The sequence below is a fragment of the Plectropomus leopardus genome, chromosome 22, assembly GCF_008729295.1.
Source record: "Plectropomus leopardus isolate mb chromosome 22, YSFRI_Pleo_2.0, whole genome shotgun sequence".
NCBI lineage: Eukaryota > Metazoa > Chordata > Actinopteri > Perciformes > Serranidae > Plectropomus > Plectropomus leopardus.
The window spans coordinates 7,324,070-7,345,469 of record NC_056484.1 but is presented as its reverse complement, the minus strand read 5'-3'; the positions used below and the strand labels follow the sequence as shown (position 1 = coordinate 7,345,469).

Sequence of the window (21,400 nt, the reverse complement as noted above, 5' to 3'; positions counted from 1 at the left end):
CAGGTGCACCAAGGAGAAGTCCCATTCTGAAATTTCACTTTTCCACATTGTCAAAATCAGTTTAATATTTATGTATGACATTAAAAATCTTTAAGATAACTCTAAACTACACTGTCAGGACTGAGTGACGCATGGTTGCAATAACAAACAGTTCAGCAAAACGAAAGAAAAAATGTTTAATATCTATATAGTGTCTTTTTCGTAATGTTGTCAGACACCTATATTAACAATATGAGCCTTTCAGTGGCAAAAACCAGCCTGTTTAATGGACGTCAACTGACGGTGCACAGTTGCCCGTAGCGATTACACTGAAGCCTGTTTCGCCGCTGAGGCTGCAGTCTCTCTCAATACTGGACCAATGTCAAATTGACTCCATAAGTCACTTAGACATAAAAACATGGGAAAACAGGGTGCAAGTTGAAAAATACCGCAGTTTCTCTTTAAGGAGTGATTCTGATGCAGCTTGTTCAGGAAGTAAAATCCACTCCATCCGCTCAATCATTCATCATACGAACACAAAACCTTCCTGAATAAACTGAGTTGGGATTCATCGCAACCCACGACATTTGGACTCCCGAAGAATGTCAAGTACAAAACAGTAGGAAACCCCCAGCATTTAAAGAACACAGCATAGAAGAAGTTCCCGCCCCAACCGTTTGTCCTTCTGGTCGAGTAGAAATGGAATTCAGGTTAATTTGCCAGCTGAATGTGAATCAGACTTTATACCAGGTCAGATTAAAAATACAGACAGCAAGGATTTGAAATCTTCACATTCAATCAGCGTCTTGTTCTGTGAGAATTCTAGTCTCGTCTGTCCAGAATTAATAAAAGAATAAACTCAACCTGGCATCTTTTTTTTTTTTGTAAATTTAGCCGAATAAGTCTTTAAGGTCGTTGTTAACAGATGCACTTTGTTTAATTCCACTTTGGTTCATGCTAGCAGCAGCAGCAGGTTGAGAAAAGTTCTGCGGGCTGAAAAAAGGGTTTGCTTGCATCCCAAACCCGCTGGGCACTCCTCCCATGCCGACCGGTGCGCCCTGCATCTGAGTCTGAGCGTTCTGGGCTGAACCAAACTGGCTGATCCAAGGGGTGTTGGTGCCCGCTGTCGGCTTTGGACCCATTTGGTTGAGGGTGACTTTGGGCTGGCTGGGTGAGAAAAGACTGTCCAAGGCTGACATGTCGGGGGCTTTATTCGTCTGCCCGATGGGTCCTTGATTCTGTGTGAGGGCTCCAAAGTTTGGGGTGCTGGTGGTGGTGGCCATGCCGCCGTAGAGGCCGGGGCCTGCGGGCCGCATGCCCATCCCCATGCCCATGCCTCCTGTCTGAAAGCCCATGGTCGGGTTGAAGCCGTTGGAGACCGGAGCGCCCATGGAGCCCACCATGGGGCCAGATGAGGGGAAGGCAGACATGGTGGTGCCCTGCACTGGAGCCGGTCGTGCTGTGTTGGCCAACGACAGGCTGTTTAGAGATGTCATGTTGTTGAGCAGGCTGCTCGTCAGATCCTTAGTCTGCAACATAAGAGGCAATAAAATTACCATCACTGGCCAAAAGTGTGCCAGCATGTGTTTGTGTACAGAGACGTTCTCGGGCGTTACCTTTGTGTTGGTGGTGTTGGCCGGTTTGACGCTCTGTGGTGCTAAAGGCTGCTGGTTCCTCAGTTTGGCTGCCTGCTCCTGCTCCTTAGCCAATCGCTGTTTCTCCTCTAGAGTCAGAGACATCTAGAACGAGGCAAAGGAAGACAGACCATGAACAAATTGGACTGCATGCTACAGAGGAGTATTTAAGCCAAGCATAAAGGGAAAAAAAATTGGAGGATTTTTATTTATTTTGCATTACGAGCAAAGTCGAAATGGCACGAATAAACTCAAACTTTTAGTATTAATGACAGGTATAAGGAAAGAAAGCATTTTGAGAACATACATAGAGTATATGATAGTTTGTATCACAATATGATGCACCAGAGGAGTTGATTTCAAATTAAAATGCAAAAACAACAAAAAAATCTTCCTCCTCTAATGTATTTTTTCTAATGCCTGCTGGCACTAACACTCCTCTGTAAAATGCTAAAAGGACAAAGGTTAAGATTTGTGTAAATGAGGTTTGACGATGTTTCCTCACTCTGTTAGGTTGTGGGGCTGCTGCTGCAGATCCATTCTCTTTTCCATTAACCCCTGAGCTGCCAAAGATATCATCAATCTGAAAGAAAGACAAACGTAGATGGTATTACTCCAGCACAGCGACATAAAATACATTATTTTAAGTCTTTTTCAGGAACTTTTAAGGCAAATAAAAATATTTTTTGAACAGTGCTGTATATATACTCATGTTCTGTGACTTCCCACCTGGTTGCCACTGCTCGGTGGGCTCTTGGTTTCCTCTGCTTGGTGTCCAGGGTTTGAGATGTTTATACTCCTGTTAGAGAAGACATAAAGACCAACATTTAGGAAGCTGAGGGAATTTGAATCAAGGCATTTATACTTATCAGGTTAGTCATACAATTATCATATATATTCAGTATCAAATAGCTCTCTATGACAGATCCAATTACCATCTCTAATGTTCTGGCCAATCTGTATAAAATCCCCATTAATATGCAGAACCATTTAATATTTGATCATAGAGAATAAAAATGAGACAATGGTTCAAAATTGACACCTCTGCTGCTCCTGCATGATGTGCAGCTGCTCCAGCTTGGTCTTGTGTTCATTCTCCATGCGACTCAGCATGTCCCGTATAACCACCATGAACGAGTTAAACTGAAACATAAAAGATATCCGTTAAGATTTTATGTAAAAGAAACAGAGATAGCGTTAAATATAAATTGAGCAGATGCTACAAAATGTGCTATCCTCGAAATAAAAATTGAAAAATTTGATGTCTTTTTCATAGATTTACAATTAAATAATATTTAAACACATGCATGTGTGTTTGGGTGTGTGGTACCTGGTTAAGGTTGAGGTTGTTGTCTATACTAAGAGAGACGAGGTGGGGCAGGCTCTTGGTGGCAAGGTGCTCTTTGGGAATGCCCAACTTCTTGTGACTGAAGGTGCACTTATAAATTCCTAAAACATGGAATTAGAAAATGTCAACCAACCATTTATTGAGCAAACAGAGAGGTTGGCTCAGCTATTTCAGTAACACAAGTAGGACGTGAAGTGAAGTGCGTGTTTTCAAAAATCTTCGTATTTCACCCTCATTTGCGTCCTACATAATGTCAAGCATTGTGTTCCTGATTCGCATTCTAGTTGGCTTGCATGGAGTTGTGTCATTACCTTTTGTATGAGCTAGCAAAACCGTAACCAAAAAGTTGTTTATTAACTTAATCTTTGCGTTAAACCTAAAATTAAACCTACAGGAGACTTGTGCCAAACAGTGACTTCAAACAAAGATGACTTTAGTTTGTCATGATCATCAATTTACGAAGATACGTAAGATTTTGAGAGATTTTGGCTCCTTGTACTGCTGCAAGGATGCAACTGCGACTAGACTTCCCTGCAGATTTTCAAATGACTTTTACCTGACTGCTGATGAATTCTCGAATTGACCATCATAACATTATACTGGATAATATGTGGCACTAAGTAGTGCTAAAATGCATTGACATTCAGATGGCAGCATATAAACTCCTGTCATATATGACTATGTTATGGGTGAAAGTGGTTGTGCCCTTTTTTGTGCCTGTTTTCCTGTGCTGTTTTTTTGGTTGGGTTTTTTTGTGTGTGTGTGTGTGTGTGTGTGTGTGTGTGTGTGTGTGTGTGTGTGTGTGTGTGTGTGTGCCTCTCCAGGTGCCACCCTTCCCTCCTCCTCACCAAGCAAAGAGTGAATGAGCACACCTGTGAGCATACCTGTGCTCAATCTGCTGATCAGGAGCATGCAGTATAAAAACTGCAGAAGCCAAATGCTTGAGTGCCTGAGTTTGTGAGCCAGTGTGGCAGTGTGTGTGGCAGTGTGTGTGAGTGCTTTGTTTTTTAAAAGAAATCACAGCTTTTCTTCATACACTTACTCTGCTGGTCTTTTTACTTTTCCCAACTTAAATTTATTTTTTGTTACTCTGCTCATCCCCTGAACCTAATCAGAGAACCTGACAGTAAATTATTCAGTCAACTCATGAACGTGCACACACAGCACAGGCTGAAACAGTCCAGGTGCTCGCCAAAAGCGTGCACTGCTCTGTCTCGCAAAACAGTGCCCATCCAGGTGAAATACCAAGTTTCCATCCACTTTCTTTACCTAAAATTCCCATGAGCACTGCTGGTTCTCTGGAAGGGATCTGTTGTAGGAAGGGCAGGATCTCATCAATGACATACCACTTGTCGAGATATTCCAAAATTTTTCCTAGACACACCAGAGAGTTCACTCGAACCTACACAGAAACAAAGAAACAAAAATACATTTACACATTCAGACATCTAAGTTGGCTGTAGATTGTGATGAAAGTTAAAAGTATAACAGTGTTAGAGAAAGACAAGGGCAAACCTAAAAAGAAGCATCATTACATGCAGACACATTTTATTCATGCATAGTCAGATAGTCTGAGAGGCAAAAGCTGAGAGCAGAAATGACTGACAGAGACTCACAGCGAGTGAAGAGGTCTGCAGGCAGGCTGATTTGATTCGGGGGATGAGGGAGTTCTTCATGGACGGGTAGTCAATCAGGTTGGCAAACGTCGGGATGATGTTCAGGCACAGCTCCTGCTCGGCCACAGATAAGAGAGATGTTATGAAATGTGACAGCTTTATGATGCCAAGTGCGTTCAATCTGACTGTGCTCTCGAGGTAGCATAGAAAAAAGAACGAAGAGTGCAGCAAGTGGGGGAAAAAAATAAGAAGTTTTTTAAAGTGAAATGCTAAAAATATACTCCAATAAAGTAAAATAGTCACATATTATCACAATGTTTATAAATGTGAATTTATCTAGAAAGCACATTAAATAGGTAACATTTCATTATTCCTCCTCTTGTACCTGAATCTGTACAGAAGGAGCCTCCACAGCTCTGTAGACCATCGGCAGCACGCTGTTTTTGATGTCCTCCGCTGGTGTTTTAGTCAACAGTAGGTCCATCTTCTGCAGGAATATCAGCAGGATCTGCACAGCACATGGACCCAATTAAGAGACAAAAAAGAAAAAAAAATTCTCTGCTATTTCTCTGCCACATATGAGTGAGGTGGTTAGTAGAAGTTAAAAGTGACTGTGCTTTCAGTGGCTTTAGTTTAGGCAGTTAGTACTGCAGACAACATAAATTAGCTGACATGACTGGAGCATATTCACAGCAGAGACCACTCACCATATTACTAGCCTGAAGACGCATGGGAAGAAAAATACAGAAAGAGACAAGTCTTGATAAAGTCACAGATCAAACCCAAACGGAGCATGCTCTTTAGTTGGTTATATTAAACTGATTATTCAAACCTCAAACACAATTGTCAAAAAGGGAGAAAATATCATGCAAAGATTTTAAGAGGGAAAACACACTTTATCTGAGTGTACCAGCCAGTCAGCTTAACAACACATGCTTAGATATAGTGACCAACTTTTGGTTATGTGCATCAGAATACTGTATGTTTGTCTACCTGAACGGGTTCCTGCTGCTTGAAAACAGGCGAGAGGTCAGGCAAGATGAGTCGAACGTACTCCTCCTTGGTGCACTCCTCGGCGATCAGCAGCACGTTGGGCAGCACGAAAGGAACCATGTCCGGGTTTACGAACTCAGACGTCAGCGCCGGCAAGATCCGATACACCACAACTCTCTGGGACAAAGATGATGAACTGTTCATTTAGGGAACACTTTAAACAAATGAGATTATAAAAAAGTACAGAGAAAAAAAGAGTGCAAAATAGGAACAAAAGGAACAGGAAGACAAGAAGTTGTCTCACAATTGCTTGTCTGTGTGAGAGTTCAAACACAACTAAACAGACAGCATGTGAGAGATGTATTCTGATAGCTATGGAAGCGCTGAAAGGTTTTTTGGTCAAAAACATGAGCACTCTGTTATTGAAAAATGAGGACTATCGAAATATTTTACAGAACGTTTACATGTACACTTTATTTCTCTCAAATTGTAAAAAGTCCTAAAATTTTGGAAAATCTGAATAGTAGGGAGAATTTAACTGTCTGTCTTGATTTATATTCTGTACCATAAACTGCTGTCCAGAAAAACAAAAAACAAAAAGGAGGACTAACAAATTATACTAAATTTGCAGTACATATACTTTGACCCTACCTGATATACAGCACATTTCCTACTCAAAATATACGAGCAATTACCTTTGGCAGTTTGGGCAGCACTTTGGGGAGGCCTTTGTAGAACTGGGACTTCTGCAGATTGTCCCTCTGGAAGAGGGAGTCAAAGTACTGCAGGGTCACAGCACCCACGTCATCAAAAAATGGAATCTGAATTTACAAAAAAAACACAACAGAGGTCACCAGACATTATGAGCATACACACGTACTATGAAAATATTTTTATTAAGAAAATATTGTGCCTGAAAAGAGAAAACAATGTCAGAAAACAATGACAATCACAGTTAAATAGAAAAATAGCAATGGTATAATCAAAGTACTGTTTATCTCATTGAAACAAAAGAAACACAAGCCATATATCTTTGCATTTTAAAGTTAAAAATCATACTATTCAAAGTTTAAAGCCACAAAAACAAAGCAAAACAACAGAAAAACCTAAAAAAATAAATAAATGAAATACAAACAATAATCCATCAGTCAGAGGACAGAGACTGAAAAGAGTTGAAAAATCTTTTAAAAAAAGACCGCCACTCATTATAGAACTTATCAGAATAGATTTTCGCTGAATATTTAATCTTCTCTGGTTTTACAAAAGACATGACATGACTGAGAGCTGGAGAAAGTTTTACAAGACTTCTAGTGAAAAAAAGCTAGAATATCAGATTGCTTGGAGGTGTATCTATTTTAGACTTCTGAAAACCCAAATTTGGCACTATGTGGAGAGACTTTTATAGTTATTAAAAGTCTTTTTGACATTGTATTTAAAGTAGCCCTGACAAAACTAAAATAATAATGGACAAGAAAAAGAACATATGGGTTAGACTGCAGGCTGTGTCTGTAATATTAGGAAAAAATTGTGGCAATTGAGCTTTGGAAAAATTAATATTCATGCGTGTCATGACAGTGCAAACCTTGGTCATCTGGTCTGCGTCCGGCCGGACGTTGGGTGTGACGCTGAGTAGCATTTTGACATGCTCCCGAACCTCCTCTGGGATCTTGTTCAGCACGGCAGGACTTATGCTGCTCAGCTACAGTTGAAAGACACAGAAAAAAATTAGCGCAACAGAGCAGAATAAAAGCAGTGTTTGATTAGTAATAGTAACACAAGCTGGATATATTCTTAAAAATCACATCATGCAGCTCAAGTCCAAATTAGCTCGGAGCGTCTGATCCTGGAGAGTGTCCCGTCACAATCATCGGGATTATTTCAAACATGTTTAACCACTCAAATCAAATCAGGACCAGACGTCCGGCTGAACCATGAGCTCAACAATGACACGAATCTGAGAAGACAACTGCAGCTGCCACAGAGATGATGACAAGAAGGATAAAAAAAAAAAAGCACGTGTCTAAAGAAAATAAATGCATGGCTGTGTATGTCATCATTTTCTGAAAGATTTATGTTCTTCTGTTGATCCAGTCACTCATCACGCTCACACGAGGCACACCTCAACCCACCTGATCCAGCTGCCTGCTGAAGCTCTTAAATATGTCGTGCTTGTTGACTTGGAAAACAGGCTTGCCCTCGTTGAAAACGGCGTGCATGACCACGCCCAGAGAGTACATGTCAGAGGCGGAGTCACAGCTGACAGACAGGATGTACTCAGGGGCCAGGTACTCAGGGTTGGGGAGGCAGAGTGGGGGGAGGTTGGGCTCCCACTCTTTACATGTGTATTTAGGCTGAAGAAGATGAGAGAACATGAGAATATAAAGATGTGACGAAACTGCAAGACATTATTTTGTTCGAGCATTTGGAAGGCAGTAAGCTTGAGACTTTAAACACACCTCAGCATCTGACGGGTTGTTGGAGGAGATGCTGAAGTCAAAGCCCATGATCTTCCAGGCTCCGCTTTTATTGAGAATGATGTTTTCTGGACACAAGTTGCCGTGGACCATTTTCACCCCGCTGTGGAGAAACGACAAACCCTCCGATATCTAAAAGGGACAGAAAAATAAAAATGTCAGCTTGAGTTTTGGTATGAAAGGGTGGAAATGTTGCTCTAGGTTTAGTACATGGTTGCCATGCCAGGTATTTTCTCTTCCTATTAGCCATAATGACAACATTGAATCAGGCCAAAGAGTTGTGACCGCACACAAAAACAAGCGGTTGCATCAAAGCCAAAGTGGCTCATTTTTCAATTAATTTAATATATATTTTATTATATCTTAAGTGACAGTAACAGCGACAAAGCTCAGAAAAGTCAAACTTGTTCTGGAAAAAAAAAATTGCTTTTTCACTGCATGTCATCAGCATTCTGTATGACAAAATATTTTGACACACGAATTAATCGCACAAAAGAATATTGTGTGTAGAGGCTTTAACACTGAAAGGTGAGGCATGAAATTGAGCTGGTTCCACTGGCCTTGATAAATGCTGTATTAGCACATGAATGCATATCGGTCTTCAAGATGTAGATGACGTGGTGCTAAAACCTGCCAGACAACTAAGACTTAATGTGCTCAAAAATAACAAACAGACAAGTTTTTATTGAGAAATGTTTAATTATACATCTGACAGCTGGACGACTAAACTGCGACTTATGTACATGTACATAATGTGTACAGAGGTTGATGATTTCCAAGGGAAAAAATAAATAAATAGCAAATAATTGGTAAATAAAATAGGCTCAAATAAAAAATAACAATCCTAAAACTGCAGCCTGAGCATGACAACCCATCTGCTCTCTCACCTGTAGCAGGCCGTACTTGGTCTCCACATCATAAAGTTTGTACTCCTTGATGTCGCTGGGCATGGGGCTGGGCAGGTTGTCCCACTGGCCCAGCACATTGGACAGACTGGCAAACACCGGCTCTGTGCAGAACGCCAAGCAGTCTCTGAGGACCAGACACAGAAATAACATCAAAAACATTTAATGCAACTGCCTTTTAAATGTTGAGTTATTCCTGAACAGACAAACACAAACATGAGCTAAGTCAAAAACAGAGACATGAGAAGTGCTTTGAATTTAGAGCTGCCCTGGGTGAAAGTTTAAGAAAGACAAAGTGGTGAAAAGAAAGTAAGCACAAGACAGCCTCAACCTCAGGGGCCATAAATTATTCAGAGAGCATTCTACAGAGTCGTTTGATGATGACGAGCCCCTGCTCACACATGCACAAATAGACGCAGACAAACAGAATTATTATGCAACTTTTCCCACAAATGTCAAGCTCCTCTTTGAGCTGTTGCTCCTTCCAATTTGTCCTTGGTTTGTCTGTTTGTGTGCCTGCGTGTGTGCATGTTAATCACCGTGACTCTTCCAGAGGGTGCTGCACAGTCAGGAGACGAGGGTGACGCAGTCTGGTTAGCTGTTGCACCCCTCTTTTCAGGGAATCAACAATTTGGTCCTTCTCAAATTTCTGATACTTATCGATCATCTTCTTGTCAAACACAAACACTGCCACTTCCTGGAGGGTCAAAGAAAAACAAAAGACCTCGAAATTAGTTTTATTAAGTCCCAAAACTGATCCTAGTGTGAAAAGTCCTTGTTGACTTGAACAACAGCACAAATATAATCATTTTTGTCCATTTATAGGTCCAGTGTGTAGGATTTAGAGGGATATACTGGCAGAAATGGAGTATAATATACTGAGAATGTTTGTATAATTGCCTAAAAATAAGTGTCTGTTTTTGTTACCTTAATATGAGTAAAAAACCTCTTGAACAATTAACACTGAGGGAATTCTAACTGGGAGATGTTTAAGCAATCTGCAATCCTTGCCCCTACATGTCTAAATGCCCCCAAATTTTCCACATTGTTCATCTATATCTAAAATGTTATTAATTGGAACTTGTCTGGTTAGGAGGCGAAAACACTCTCACCTGTTTTGTAGACTTCTTAGTGCCATTGTAGATCCTCCAGCACAAGCCAGGACCCCCGCTGGCAATATGTCGTCCAACCTCAAACTCCCGTGTCACCGGGTTGCCCATGACAGCACTGGTGACATCCGCCGTCACCTTGGTGACAGTGCTTTTCAGCTTATTCAGCATAGACTCCATGTTCACGGCTGACTTGGCAGCTGAAGGGAGAGAGGTGGGTGACAGACCACCCAGGACAGGTGAGCGTTAAGAGAAAAGTAGTTTTAGAACTAAGAGGTAAAGACGAGTCACTCAAATGTCAACACAACAAAAGTCTGCAATCACTGAAAGAGGCAGTTGAGCGTAAGCCTTTATAGCGAAGCAAAAGCCTCCAATAATCCATTCGACATGCACCTGCTTGAAAATTTGCACATCAAAGTGCCCACCAGCGTCCTGCCTGTGTCGGCTCAGGAGAAAAGCACCACAACAGGCCAAGCTGTCCCCTGAAATCTAAAATGACTCAGAGCAGCCACACCACCTTCAGCCCTTCTTACAAAATACTTCAGAGTGACTTGAAAGCATATTGGGCAACAGGAAGTCAAACAAAAGAACATGGCTGGTGGTTATGCAGCCAAATTATTTCTATGTGAACAGTCAGGGCTTTATGTGTCTTAAGTGGGCTTAGACCTGTTTATTTCACCGCTGCAACAAGGCTGAAAAAGCTTTTGTCTATAAATTGAGATGCACAGGCAGTATGCATAATTAATTCATTCCTGCATGGAAAAAAATGAAGCATCAGTATTAACTGGATCAAAGCAAACTGAATCTTAATCAAAATGTAAAGGCCCTTTGCCAATACTAACCCTGGCCAAAACAGTTAATGAGAATCCCTGCTTGTGCTGTATGAAATGCTGTTATACACTATTACACAGCACCTCCCCTAGGCTCAGTCGCTTATGCTTCCTCAGACAGACCCAAATGCCAAAATGATGGTGCACAAACATATTAAAAAAAATCAAAAAGCATGGCTCGATTTGAAAAGGTCGGTGTGTCATCTTTTTCAGGCCCCCTCATTTTGTAAATATGCTGCAACAGTCAGATCTACTCGAGCCAAATCCAAAACAATACAGCTTCAATAGAGCTTAGATTTTCATTAGCTTAAGGGCTTTTATGGTTAAAATGCCACCTGGTTGGAATAATCTACCTGTAAATATTCGATGCATATCATCTTTCCGCTTGTTTAAAAACGCCCTGTCTTCCTATGATAGTATCAGTTGGACATATCCATAATAGCACCTCTATAATTTTGTCAAATTATGTTTTATAACTCAATAATTTAATGCTATCACAAGCTTTCATACTTTTCTTTAATCTGTGACTGAATTATCTATTTCAAGCTCTGTTGGGAATATGATCTCCTGATTGTGTATGTCTTATTACCAGTACTGAGGAGTAACTGTAATCAGTAACAGTTACTGAGAAAAAATATGCTATTAAATTACAGTTACTAATCAAAATGTTGGCAATTCCAAGGAGATTACATAAGAAAAAATATAATATTCACAGAAAAAAAGTTTACATGCTGAATAAAACATCCATTCTTTTGCTTTACATCTTTTTGCAGAGCAGACTGCTTTATTTTGGCATATTTTTTGAGCACAACATTTATGCATTTGCGTATTTAGCTTTTTCGAGCTTTACTGCCCTGTTTATAACATTTGTTGAAAAAGTCATCAGAAAGTCATCAAATGTAATAAGTTACATTACTTTGATAACATTACTTTTTTAAATGGGTAACAAGCAATTGCAACCCATTGCATTTCAAAAGCTATCTTTCCAACACTGCTTATTACTTAATGTTTATTGTTTTTTTGTCTTTTGTTGCTGTTTGCCTATTATCATTGTTAGTGTCTGTTAGTTTTGTCATATTTAGTACTGTTTCATTAACCTCTTACTTTTGTTTTTTTCTAAATGTGATGTGTAATTGTGTTAATAATGTATTACTTTGGTTGATGATGGTACATCTCAGAGGGTTATTCCTAATAAAGATTTAAAGAAAGGCTATCATTTGAAGATGTGAAGCTTTGCTGGGAGATGCAAAGGAATCATAACACTGCAGCATAAGTGTGTCATAACTCATTATTAACATTGTGATAGATAGGTCCAAGCCAAAAATGCATGCAACACAAATCAATATATACCAGCAGCAGATCTATGACAATAAAGTCTAATTATCAAATATTTCTCATAACATGAAGCTGTTAAAAGCCATTAACTGCAACAGGTTAAAAGGATGTAATAACACTGATATTATAATAACGTAACATTATGATGGCAGTCGATTTACTTTTAAAGAGCCGTAATCAGTCAACATTATAAACTGGTTATTGGCCGGACAAACAAGCAAACTGAGAGCAGCGTTTTAAACACCCACCTGCACAGAGCCCCTTTAGCACAGTCTGTAGCCAGCTAACGTTAGCTAGCCGTCAGGACACCTGACAGTTCATTAACACCAGCGTAATAACACAGTTATAACTCGACAGGCTATTTGTATCAGGTTAAACAATCAATTAAACTATGGTTTGGAGCTTTTTAAATACCATATTTATCCTTTAGTGACATGTCTGATTGTGAAATAGCTTGATGTTAGCTTGTTTAGCCCGCACGCAACAACTAGCACTGTGACACTGTCGTTAGCTGTTTGTAGCTACCTCTCCAGACCTTCTTTTAACCCTTTATCTACCCGTGTAGCTCTAGAGGGCTGACATCATCGTTGTAATCTGTAAGCTGCCTTGAAAGACTTTTTTACAAAAACAAATCACGGTCGCTACCAACCCGAGCTAACTAGCCAACAATGCGCAAGTAGACAGTAACGCGACTGTCATTACAGTCAAACACCGTTTGTTTGTTTAAATCCAAAAACTGTCACTCCGACATCCTCCGGCTACGTACCTTGATATGAAGAGGGCTCTCCGTTGTATTTCTTATTTTAAGTGGGCTTTCGGCTGTGCCGCTGTCAGTAATAGCTGTGAAACACAGCCCCCATGTCTTCCAGTAGCATACGAAATGAAGTAGCTTAGTGCGCTAGTGAGCGAACAGCGAACAGACCTACTTCCGGGTTGTCAGGTGCATCTACGTCATCTGAGGTTTTTTTTAACTACATATACAAATAAACTTTACTTTAATTGTCGTGATTCACAGACTAAACAAACTTTCATGATTTATTTTCAGTGTGTTGCACGTCTTTTTAAGTCTTAATTTTGTACTATTTTCTTCTATTGTATATTCTATGTGTAATAATGTCATTTTTTAAAACTTGTTTGATATGCTAAACATGTATGACAACTTACTCTTTAGGTTATTTTTATTTTTTTTTTTCATATAATGTTGTCTATACATTGATATACAAAATTTTATTTTCACTCCATGCCTTTTCCAGTTGTATGTGAACTTTAAAAACTTGAATAAAAACCGTTGCAAAAAGAAAAAGGGAAATAGACTGGGGAAATGTGAGTCACAATGTGTCTTTTAATAGAAATTTTTACAAAGTTGCCAGTTTAACTGAAGGTTTTAGCGCTATTTGAAGTATAGCATTTGATTAAGGGTCACACAGGACAAGTGTACATACTATGATGTTTTTTGACATACTAACACTTTACAAAAATTAAAACAATAACTAGTGATATAGCCTACATAACACTCATATTACATTCTAGTTTTCAAAACTTCTTTTTACTCCATCGGAAATAATGACACAGAGAGACAGCACATTCTGACATTAATAGCCCACATCGTTTTTATAACAGCTATAAGAGTAAAGCATGTGGTCAAGTATGATTCAGCAGAATCTAACAGAACAGTAACAGAATCTGATGCCACATAATTCAGTATAATATAGAGAGGGATGTCGGGGAAAAAATCACTGTAGTTCTTGGTTACCTTAAATTAAGGTAATCTTAAATCCCTTGAAACCACTCCAAGGACCACTGAAGATCTTCACACTCCACTTACACACATTCACTCAAAAATACGACAGTCTTGTGTGAGAGAACATCAATTAAACATTTATTAGATGTGTTATTCCAACAGAAAATAAAGCACGTTTCAGCATCATAAAGTGCAATCTAACATGATTTCAGTGTATGTAAAAAAACAAAAGATGCTGACTGAATTGAGATTTTCCTGTAAATTACTTCTGCATGACCATGGCTTCATGAGTTAAAAGAACAAGATCCAACTAAGGCATCATGTTAAAACATATTAAATTAGTAACCTAAAATAATATTAATTATGCACCTTTCATATTAAAGGAATAATGTCCACCTTTCAAGTAAAATCCTAAAAAATTACAATTAAAAGACAAAAGTATTCTTAAAACCCCTGAAAATTAAAACGCATTTCATTAACCTGAGCTATGTTTAGCCTAAAACATTATTGTAACCTTTCTGCTTTTATTTCAGAGTAGTTTTAATTTTAAAAAATCTTCACAGGAAGATCTGTCTTCCTCTCTAACAGGAACAAATTAGTGTTAAAACTACAGATACATTAGTGTTGCCTTCACCAGTCGTTTTCCTTCACCACCCTACAGCATGCTACAGTAAAACCATAATATTGTTATTCTTCATTTGACATGTAGAAATGTTAATGCCTGATCAAAGTGCACAGCATTACTTCTGCAAAAACCACACATATCAACCTACTTCAAATAGCTCTTAGGAATAACACATTTGTTTATCCAAAGACAGTATGTATACCTCGACTAAAAAGTACATCAATTAGTACACAAGCTATTCACCGATCACAGCCTCAAAGCAGCAGGATGAATGATCAATCTCAAGAGGGTTTTTTTTCCAGTAATCCCTTTTCAGTTTTTATACTTTGCATAGACTATCATTCTACAGTGGTTTACGTTAATGCTAGGTCAATCTAGCGCACAAATGCCCTCTTTAAACATTATTTATCTCTTCGACCAAAAATCAGTGTCATTAATGCACAATTATATAATGTATCCTCACTTAACACAAAATCAAGTCCAACATCCGAAGCTACCACAGTTCACCCACTGCTTAGGAACCCGATTTCATAGATGGGCTGATATTTCACTCTTTATAAACTAGCATTCACAACTATGATAACAGCTTGGACAAACAGATTTCTCTCTAAAAAAATGCTTCATGAAACTGAGGTGTTGATCAGGTAGATCAATGGTTATCAATCAGTGGCCTTGAGGGAGCTTCAGGGGCTATATTTCCATTATAGAAGTGAACTCATATCCAACAACCAAAATTTTTCAGATGGGGGTTGAGCTGAAATGATTGACCGGCTCTCAACTATCAAGTTAATCGCCAACTAATTTTAATCAGTCATATCAATCAGAGAAACAAAGTCGAAATTCTCTGATTCCAGCTCCTTTTAATGTGAATATTTTCTGGTTTCTTTACTTCTCTATAACGGTAAACCGAATATTTTGGGGTTATAGACAAAACAAACCCTTTGAGGATGTAATTTTGGGCTTTGGGAGACACTGATTTCCCTTTTTTTTATCATTTTAGCCATTTTACAGACCAAACAACTAATCTAAAATAATTAGTAAAAATAATTAGTTGGCGTCTGTGAAGAGAAATCTCATCAAATGGGGGTCTCTGACACAAAAAACGTTGAGAACCACTGTGATAGATGAAGCATGTAGTGCTACATGATATGAAAAAACAAGACTTAGTATATCTATAAATTAAGCCTCAATTATCGTACGCCTCTTGTGAATGGACATTATGTAGGGAAGCTACAGCCATGCTGTTAACATGAAGCAGCACTATTTTTATTAATTCTAAGAATATCTACACTGATAGTCATATAAAGTGTCGCTCCCTAAAGACAGCGTGTTTAATTAGACCAATTAAGTTCATTAAATTATCACCATTCTTCAGTTAAAGCGCTGTACCACTGCAAACCGCCTTTGTGAAGTGCACCTATCAAGTCAAACCAATAAGCCTTGAGTTGTATGTCTCAGAAGGTGCTGGATAAATGCTGGAGGAAGACCACGGGGTGATGTTTTTCAAACTCTTTGAGCAGCCTCCTCCGCTCTTTGACAGATATGGTTTTGCTGGAGGAGATGTCATGAAGAAGCTGTTTGAGGCTCACTAGGGTGGCAGCCTCTCGCTGATCCTCGTACTCCTGTGGCGTCACCTGCTGGCAGAAGGTGAACGCTGCAACACGCAGAGGAGAGGACGACATTAGTGTTTCACTAGAGAATTAGCTCAATGTGGACATGAGAAGTTTGAAGTTTGAAGTATAACTTATGAGTATTGTGTCATGTTATGGTGAAATGTGTAATGTCAGCCAGACTTTGACTTACTGGCAGTTGAGTCTGGGTCTTTTCCCTGCTGCATAGTCCTCAGTGTTCTCCTCACAGCTTCAATCAGGGATGTCGGAGTCTGTATTTATAAGAATAATAGTAATTTTCAAACTGTTTAAACAAACTTTAAAGTAGCATGTTAAAAGTACAGTGTGTACAATTTAGGGGAACATTAAGGCAGAAATGGAGTCAAATACAATATGTATGTTTTCTTTTGTGGATAATCACCTGAAAATAAAAACCTGTGTGTGTTTTTACCTGTTAAAATCACCGGGTCTGTTTGTTTCAGAGAGGAAAAGACCTCTGCAGGTAATTCAGCTCACGATAAAAAACCTCGTGAATCCCCCTAAATCTTACACACTGTTCCTTTAGTGATAACTAAATTAATAAATTAAGCGTACCTTGAAGAGCTCAGTGCAATTGTCCACGAGGAACAGCACCAGGGTTTCACTTTGGGATCGAGTCAGTTCATGATTCTGGATAATCGCTCTTTGAAAAGAGCGGCAGACTGCGGCCCTGTTATCAATCTGAAAGGGAACACAGGAGAAAGTCAACGATAGATTCAGAAGGCTATGAAGACACAAGTATGTCAGACTCTGTCAGTAAACACATACTACGTTTAGAGCTACATTTTATTATTGTATATGTTATTGTGACAAATGTGTATAAAAAGTGAGAGCTGCAAGCAGTTAACTACCTGTTTCTGAAGACGGCAAGAATCTGGGTGAGCTGCTGTTGCCATAAAGGCCAGCAGTCTCCTCAGTTCATCTCTCACGCTTGTCTCCAGCAGTCGAAAACACAACTGAGATGCTCTGATGGCATCCTGCAGCTTTCCTTCATCTGGAAAGAAACAAGACACGAAGTGGAAAAGGATGAAGATCTTCACGTAAAAAATCATGACAGGAACAAAACTGTGCCAGAAAATAAATTAGATTTCCAGAGGAACTGTCGCTTATCACTTCATATTTACACAAACAAGGTATCAAAAATATAAAACCATAAAATCACAGTAACCCTTATCAGGTCTCACCCAGCAAATTCAGAATAGCAGCGTGTATGTCAAGGTGGCGCCCTGATAGAAGCGGCGCTCTCTCTTGTCCATTGTAGTATTTGGCGATGGTGTCAAAAAGCAGCCTCTTTTGGTTTGCCGTCTGCTCTGCCTGGTCCTCTTCTGAAAAGGTGTCAACGCTTTTTTGGTTGAGCTGCTCCCCTGCCACCACAATCAGCTGGTCGGGAAAGAGCTCCAAGCAGTCTGCGGCTGCCGACAGCCACTCATCCAAGCTGGAAACAGAACACAATGTTTTCCTGTCACTGCAGGAAAGGTGGAATACAAAGATTTGTTGCCAACAAAAATGCAAAGTTTACAAGCTATAAGTTATTTTCTCTATATTTTTTTTAAAATGCCAGAGCGAGATCGGTTTTCATAATTCTAGTTTTATGTCTACTGTCTAAAAAAGCTTCAAAGTATTAATCAGAGTGCCTACTGGGGCAGATTAAGGGTGTCGGGCAGCTCTCTCTCCAGGCATGTGTTAGAGATGACCAGGTCCTGAGCGGCCACAGGAGCTCTGCAGGCCTGGAGCTGAACGCTGGCTGGAGAGGTCAAGATGCAGTCCAGCATAGGCAACTCTACTATCTGCAGCAGCTGCAGCAGCGTCTGCTGCTTCCAAACCTCATCCACCACTAGGGAAGAAGGGGAAAAAAATCAAAAAAATATCTCTTAATCATAAACTGTCATGGACTGTTGTCCCCCACAGTAATTGCAAACAGTGACAGATTAGCTCACCAGTTTTGGACAGAAAGGTAGAGGTAGTGGGGGTTGTGTTTAAAGCTGTAGACAAAGTTGGTCGCAGGTTGATGGTCCTCAGCAGCCTCTCGACCCTCCTGTCTGACGGTCCAACAGCAAGAGGATTAGAGATCGTCCTCAGTTCATTCAGCCTCCTGAAACAACAAGAAACATTGTGGTCTCTTTTCAACAGACCTTAACTCGACATCATCAGAGGATGTGGCCCAAACGGAGGAAAAAATCTCTTCACGCGGCAACTTACTGGACTGTATTTCACCTTTGTTACTCAATGGTTCATTATTCTGTGTGTCCATGAAAACGAATCACACATCACGGATATTTAACCAGCAATAAATGAGTGGCATGATAATGAGTGTGTGAACTGGAATCATTATCGTCATCATCATCATCATCATCATCATCATCATCATCATCATTAAGTTAGTTAGTTAGCTCTTACTGGACAACCTGTAGAGATTGTTCACTCATAGAACCAGCACGTAAAGGTTTGATTCATTCATTATCAGTGAGGTCTCACATTGTTATTCGGCAAATCAACACCTCTTTTATATGTTTATTAATCCTAAGCACTGAACATTTAAAGTAAAACCAACCTGGAGCTCTTCTTCCTCTTTAGCCCCTGTTCCTCTGGCACCATGTTCTCTGTGTCACTACTGCACTCCTTCATTGGAGAACTGTGTTCCACTTTATACTCCAGAAAACGGTACAGGCTGCAGCTGCTGTCCTCAAAGGTCACCTCCTTGTCTCTGCAAAACAGCTTCGTACCGACAGGTTCGAACACCTTGGCCTCCATCAGAGCCTGGCACAGTCGAGCAGCTTTGAGGCGAGACACTTCGCTCGTGCAAAACACCACATTCTGCATCAAGTAACTGAGGACGGCGTCCACTGCGTCTGAGCCTGTAAAACATTCAGCATGAAGGCGAAGATGCCTTCGACAGCGGCGCACTTCCACCTGGGTCTGCAGGGCCTGGATGATGTTGTGCCACAACTGGGTGGCACCGAAGGGCCCCGAGAAACCTATTGGGAGAAAAAAAGAGGGAAGGGATCAATACCGGAGTTAAATGTTGTCATGGGCTTTGTATAGTAGATCATTTTAGGGTTTTTAAGTGTTTGGATAAGTCCAATTAAATGTTTAGAAAAACATATTTATACATTTTTCAGATAAACATGATCTGTCACAAATTAAAGGTGAACAAAACACATAAATACTGCGTGGAGAAAAATGTGACATGTAATGACTCATCACCGTCTGGTCCCAAGAGATTTCATGAATGAGCCCCAAATTTTAATGTTTTCCCTTTACAACAAACCTAAATTTCTCCATAGTCAAACATTGCAAAAATTCATCAACTCAAGATTGTTTGCTTGGTCTAGTAATGAGTTTCAATGACAGAGCAATTTTGGTCATAGTTTTAACTTTGTATTGTAAACAAATCTTTTGTCATTCTTCTAATGTAATTTCTTACATTACATTAGAAACCTGTTGGTGTTCAGATTTATTCTGAAATCTCAACACCAAGAAAGTCTATTAGCCTCTGAAGAATTGCTATAATAATTTGGTTAAATTAGGAGATTTGGCCACTTGTTTCATGATGGCATAGGCTGTCTTTTCTGAAGTGTTAAGAGTTTCATGTTTTTGTTATTAGGTTTCTCATTTGGTAACACTGAAAAAGTTCTTTGAATCAATTCCAAACTTTTGTTTTATATCTTCTATTGAGAAGATATAACTCATCTACTATATAAGTAATGTTTAAATGTAGATTTACTCAAGTACTCTACACATGTGCTATTGAGGTGTCATTTACTTGAGTATTTTCAGTAATGCGTCTCTACAATTGTATTCGTCTAAATTTAAGAGGGAAATATATTTAAATATATTTTTTACTCCACTATATTAATCTGACAGTCATAGTTGGTACTACTTATTTACAAATTAGGGGTTATAATGTGCTTATAAACAGCCGGTGCGTTCATATTAACCTACCTACTACTAGTATGTAACTACAAGAGTTAAATGCTCCTTACACATCAATGCATCCGTAATACTCAATAATAGTATATTGTTAATAATATAAGTAATCGAATAATAAACTTTTCCTGAGATAACATCCTTTTTAAAAGTATGTAAAGCAGTACATTTTACTTAAATCATTAACGTACTGGAAAAGTATCACGTACTATTGTTTTTAATACATTTTTACTACTTACAATAGTGTTTTTACCATGTAATACTGCTACTTTTCGTAGGTAAAGACCCCGAATATTCCACCCACTACACCTGTAAACAACATCCATGGACTCTATAACATTTTAGCCAAATCTATTTTTCTGTAATAAACGGCTAACAACACGACCGTTGGGTCTATCTGTCAGCGCTGAACTCGTCTTAGTGTGTATTTATACAGCTGTCCTTTGGTTGCGCGGTCGTTTTTGGATAAAAGGGGGCATAAGCCAACTTAAAACATATTTAGCATTAATATTCAGATCTTACCATGTTGTATATTTTCGCGAAAACTTCTCGTTTGGCTGTTCAACCTTCTGAAACGGGGAGTCAAATCAAGCGCCATCGCGAGCTCTACGTGTGACGTAGGCATCCTCTTCTTCTGCTAAACGTAAACGAAAGGGCGCGCGCTGCTGCCCTCGAGAGGCAACCACACGTACTGCATTTTTTAAAAATATATGTTTCTTACAAAAACGACGCTTAAAACTAGCTTCAGTCATAGGTGGGTTTTTTTTTGTTTGTTTTTTTTAAAAAATAAAACAACGTGTTAAAAGTCAAATAACAAAACGTATAGCGACCATTCACCCATTTCTTGCTTAATTTCCTGTCTTGCCGAAAGGACAATATGTTGCACTTACGGCTCGCATCTGTCTCACTGATTGGAAGCAGTCCACCTCCCCTCCTGGCAGGTACCACAAGTGTGTAATCGTGCTTGCCTGCAGAGTTTGCATGCGCCTCGTGCGCAAAGGGTAAATCAAAAACTACCAGCGATATACTCTTCTTTGCATTGTTCATCAATGTACATAAATGACCTCTGTCAACTCTGACTAAAAAAAAGTCTGGACAGCAAAAAAAAAGGTCCTGTGCGTAAGATTTAAGGAAGTTTATGTGCATCTAGTGTCGAGATGCAAATTGCAACCAGCTGAAACCTGTCCTGGTTAGAATTTCTTCAGTGTTCATTTTGCAGGAGGTTCCCACTGAGA

General features: G+C 39.4%; 2 protein-coding genes across 3 annotated transcripts; both read right to left on the bottom strand.

Annotated features, from left to right (window-relative positions):
• Nucleotides 1–155: 155 nt before the first annotated feature.
• On the bottom strand, nt 156–13,123 carry scyl2 (SCY1 like pseudokinase 2). Of its 2 annotated transcripts, XM_042511468.1 has the most exons (19): nt 12,990–13,123; nt 10,062–10,258; nt 9,489–9,646; nt 8,932–9,076; nt 8,027–8,176; nt 7,700–7,921; nt 7,153–7,269; nt 6,266–6,391; nt 5,571–5,747; nt 5,285–5,296; nt 4,963–5,085; nt 4,578–4,691; nt 4,231–4,363; nt 2,944–3,062; nt 2,656–2,756; nt 2,343–2,412; nt 2,119–2,196; nt 1,596–1,718; nt 156–1,508 (listed from the first exon to the last, which is right to left on the bottom strand). In XM_042511468.1, the coding sequence occupies exons 2-19, from the start codon at nt 10,236–10,238 to the stop codon at nt 870–872; spliced, it is 2,784 nt and encodes a 927-aa protein (XP_042367402.1). In that variant the 5' UTR covers nt 10,239–10,258; nt 12,990–13,123; the 3' UTR covers nt 156–869. The 2 variants fall into 2 exon arrangements, with proteins under 2 accessions (XP_042367402.1, XP_042367403.1); XM_042511469.1 differs by lacking the exon at nt 5,285–5,296.
• A 2,853-nt stretch (nt 13,124–15,976) lies between these two features.
• Nucleotides 15,977–20,790, bottom strand: depdc4 (DEP domain containing 4). Its single transcript, XM_042511545.1, has 9 exons — nt 20,688–20,790; nt 18,790–19,213; nt 18,176–18,330; nt 17,877–18,072; nt 17,423–17,673; nt 17,090–17,232; nt 16,794–16,919; nt 16,393–16,471; nt 15,977–16,243 (listed from the first exon to the last, which is right to left on the bottom strand). The coding sequence occupies exons 1-9, from the start codon at nt 20,788–20,790 to the stop codon at nt 16,044–16,046; spliced, it is 1,677 nt and encodes a 558-aa protein (XP_042367479.1). The 3' UTR covers nt 15,977–16,043.
• Nucleotides 20,791–21,400: the final 610 nt, after the last annotated feature.

What these genes read in the sequence shown, in the direction of transcription:
- scyl2 (XM_042511468.1), bottom strand. Translation starts at nt 10,238, where the DNA reads ATGGAGTCTATGCTGAATAAGCTGAAAAGCACTGTCACCAAGGTGACG. An exon ending in CTAAGAAGTCTACAAAACAG is followed by an intron (nt 9,647 to 10,061) that starts GTGAGAGTGTTT and finishes TTGACCCTCCAG; the next exon opens with GAAGTGGCAGTGTTTGTGTT. An exon ending in TGCTGCCCAAACTGCCAAAG is followed by an intron (nt 5,748 to 6,265) that starts GTAATTGCTCGT and finishes TCTTTGTCCCAG; the next exon opens with AGAGTTGTGGTGTATCGGAT.
- depdc4 (XM_042511545.1), bottom strand. Translation starts at nt 20,790, where the DNA reads ATGCCTACGTCACACGTAGAGCTCGCGATGGCGCTTGATTTGACTCCC. An exon ending in TCGCGAAAATATACAACATG is followed by an intron (nt 19,214 to 20,687) that starts GTAAGATCTGAA and finishes TTCTCCCAATAG; the next exon opens with GTTTCTCGGGGCCCTTCGGT. An exon ending in TACCTTTCTGTCCAAAACTG is followed by an intron (nt 18,073 to 18,175) that starts GTGAGCTAATCT and finishes CTTCTTCCCTAG; the next exon opens with TGGTGGATGAGGTTTGGAAG.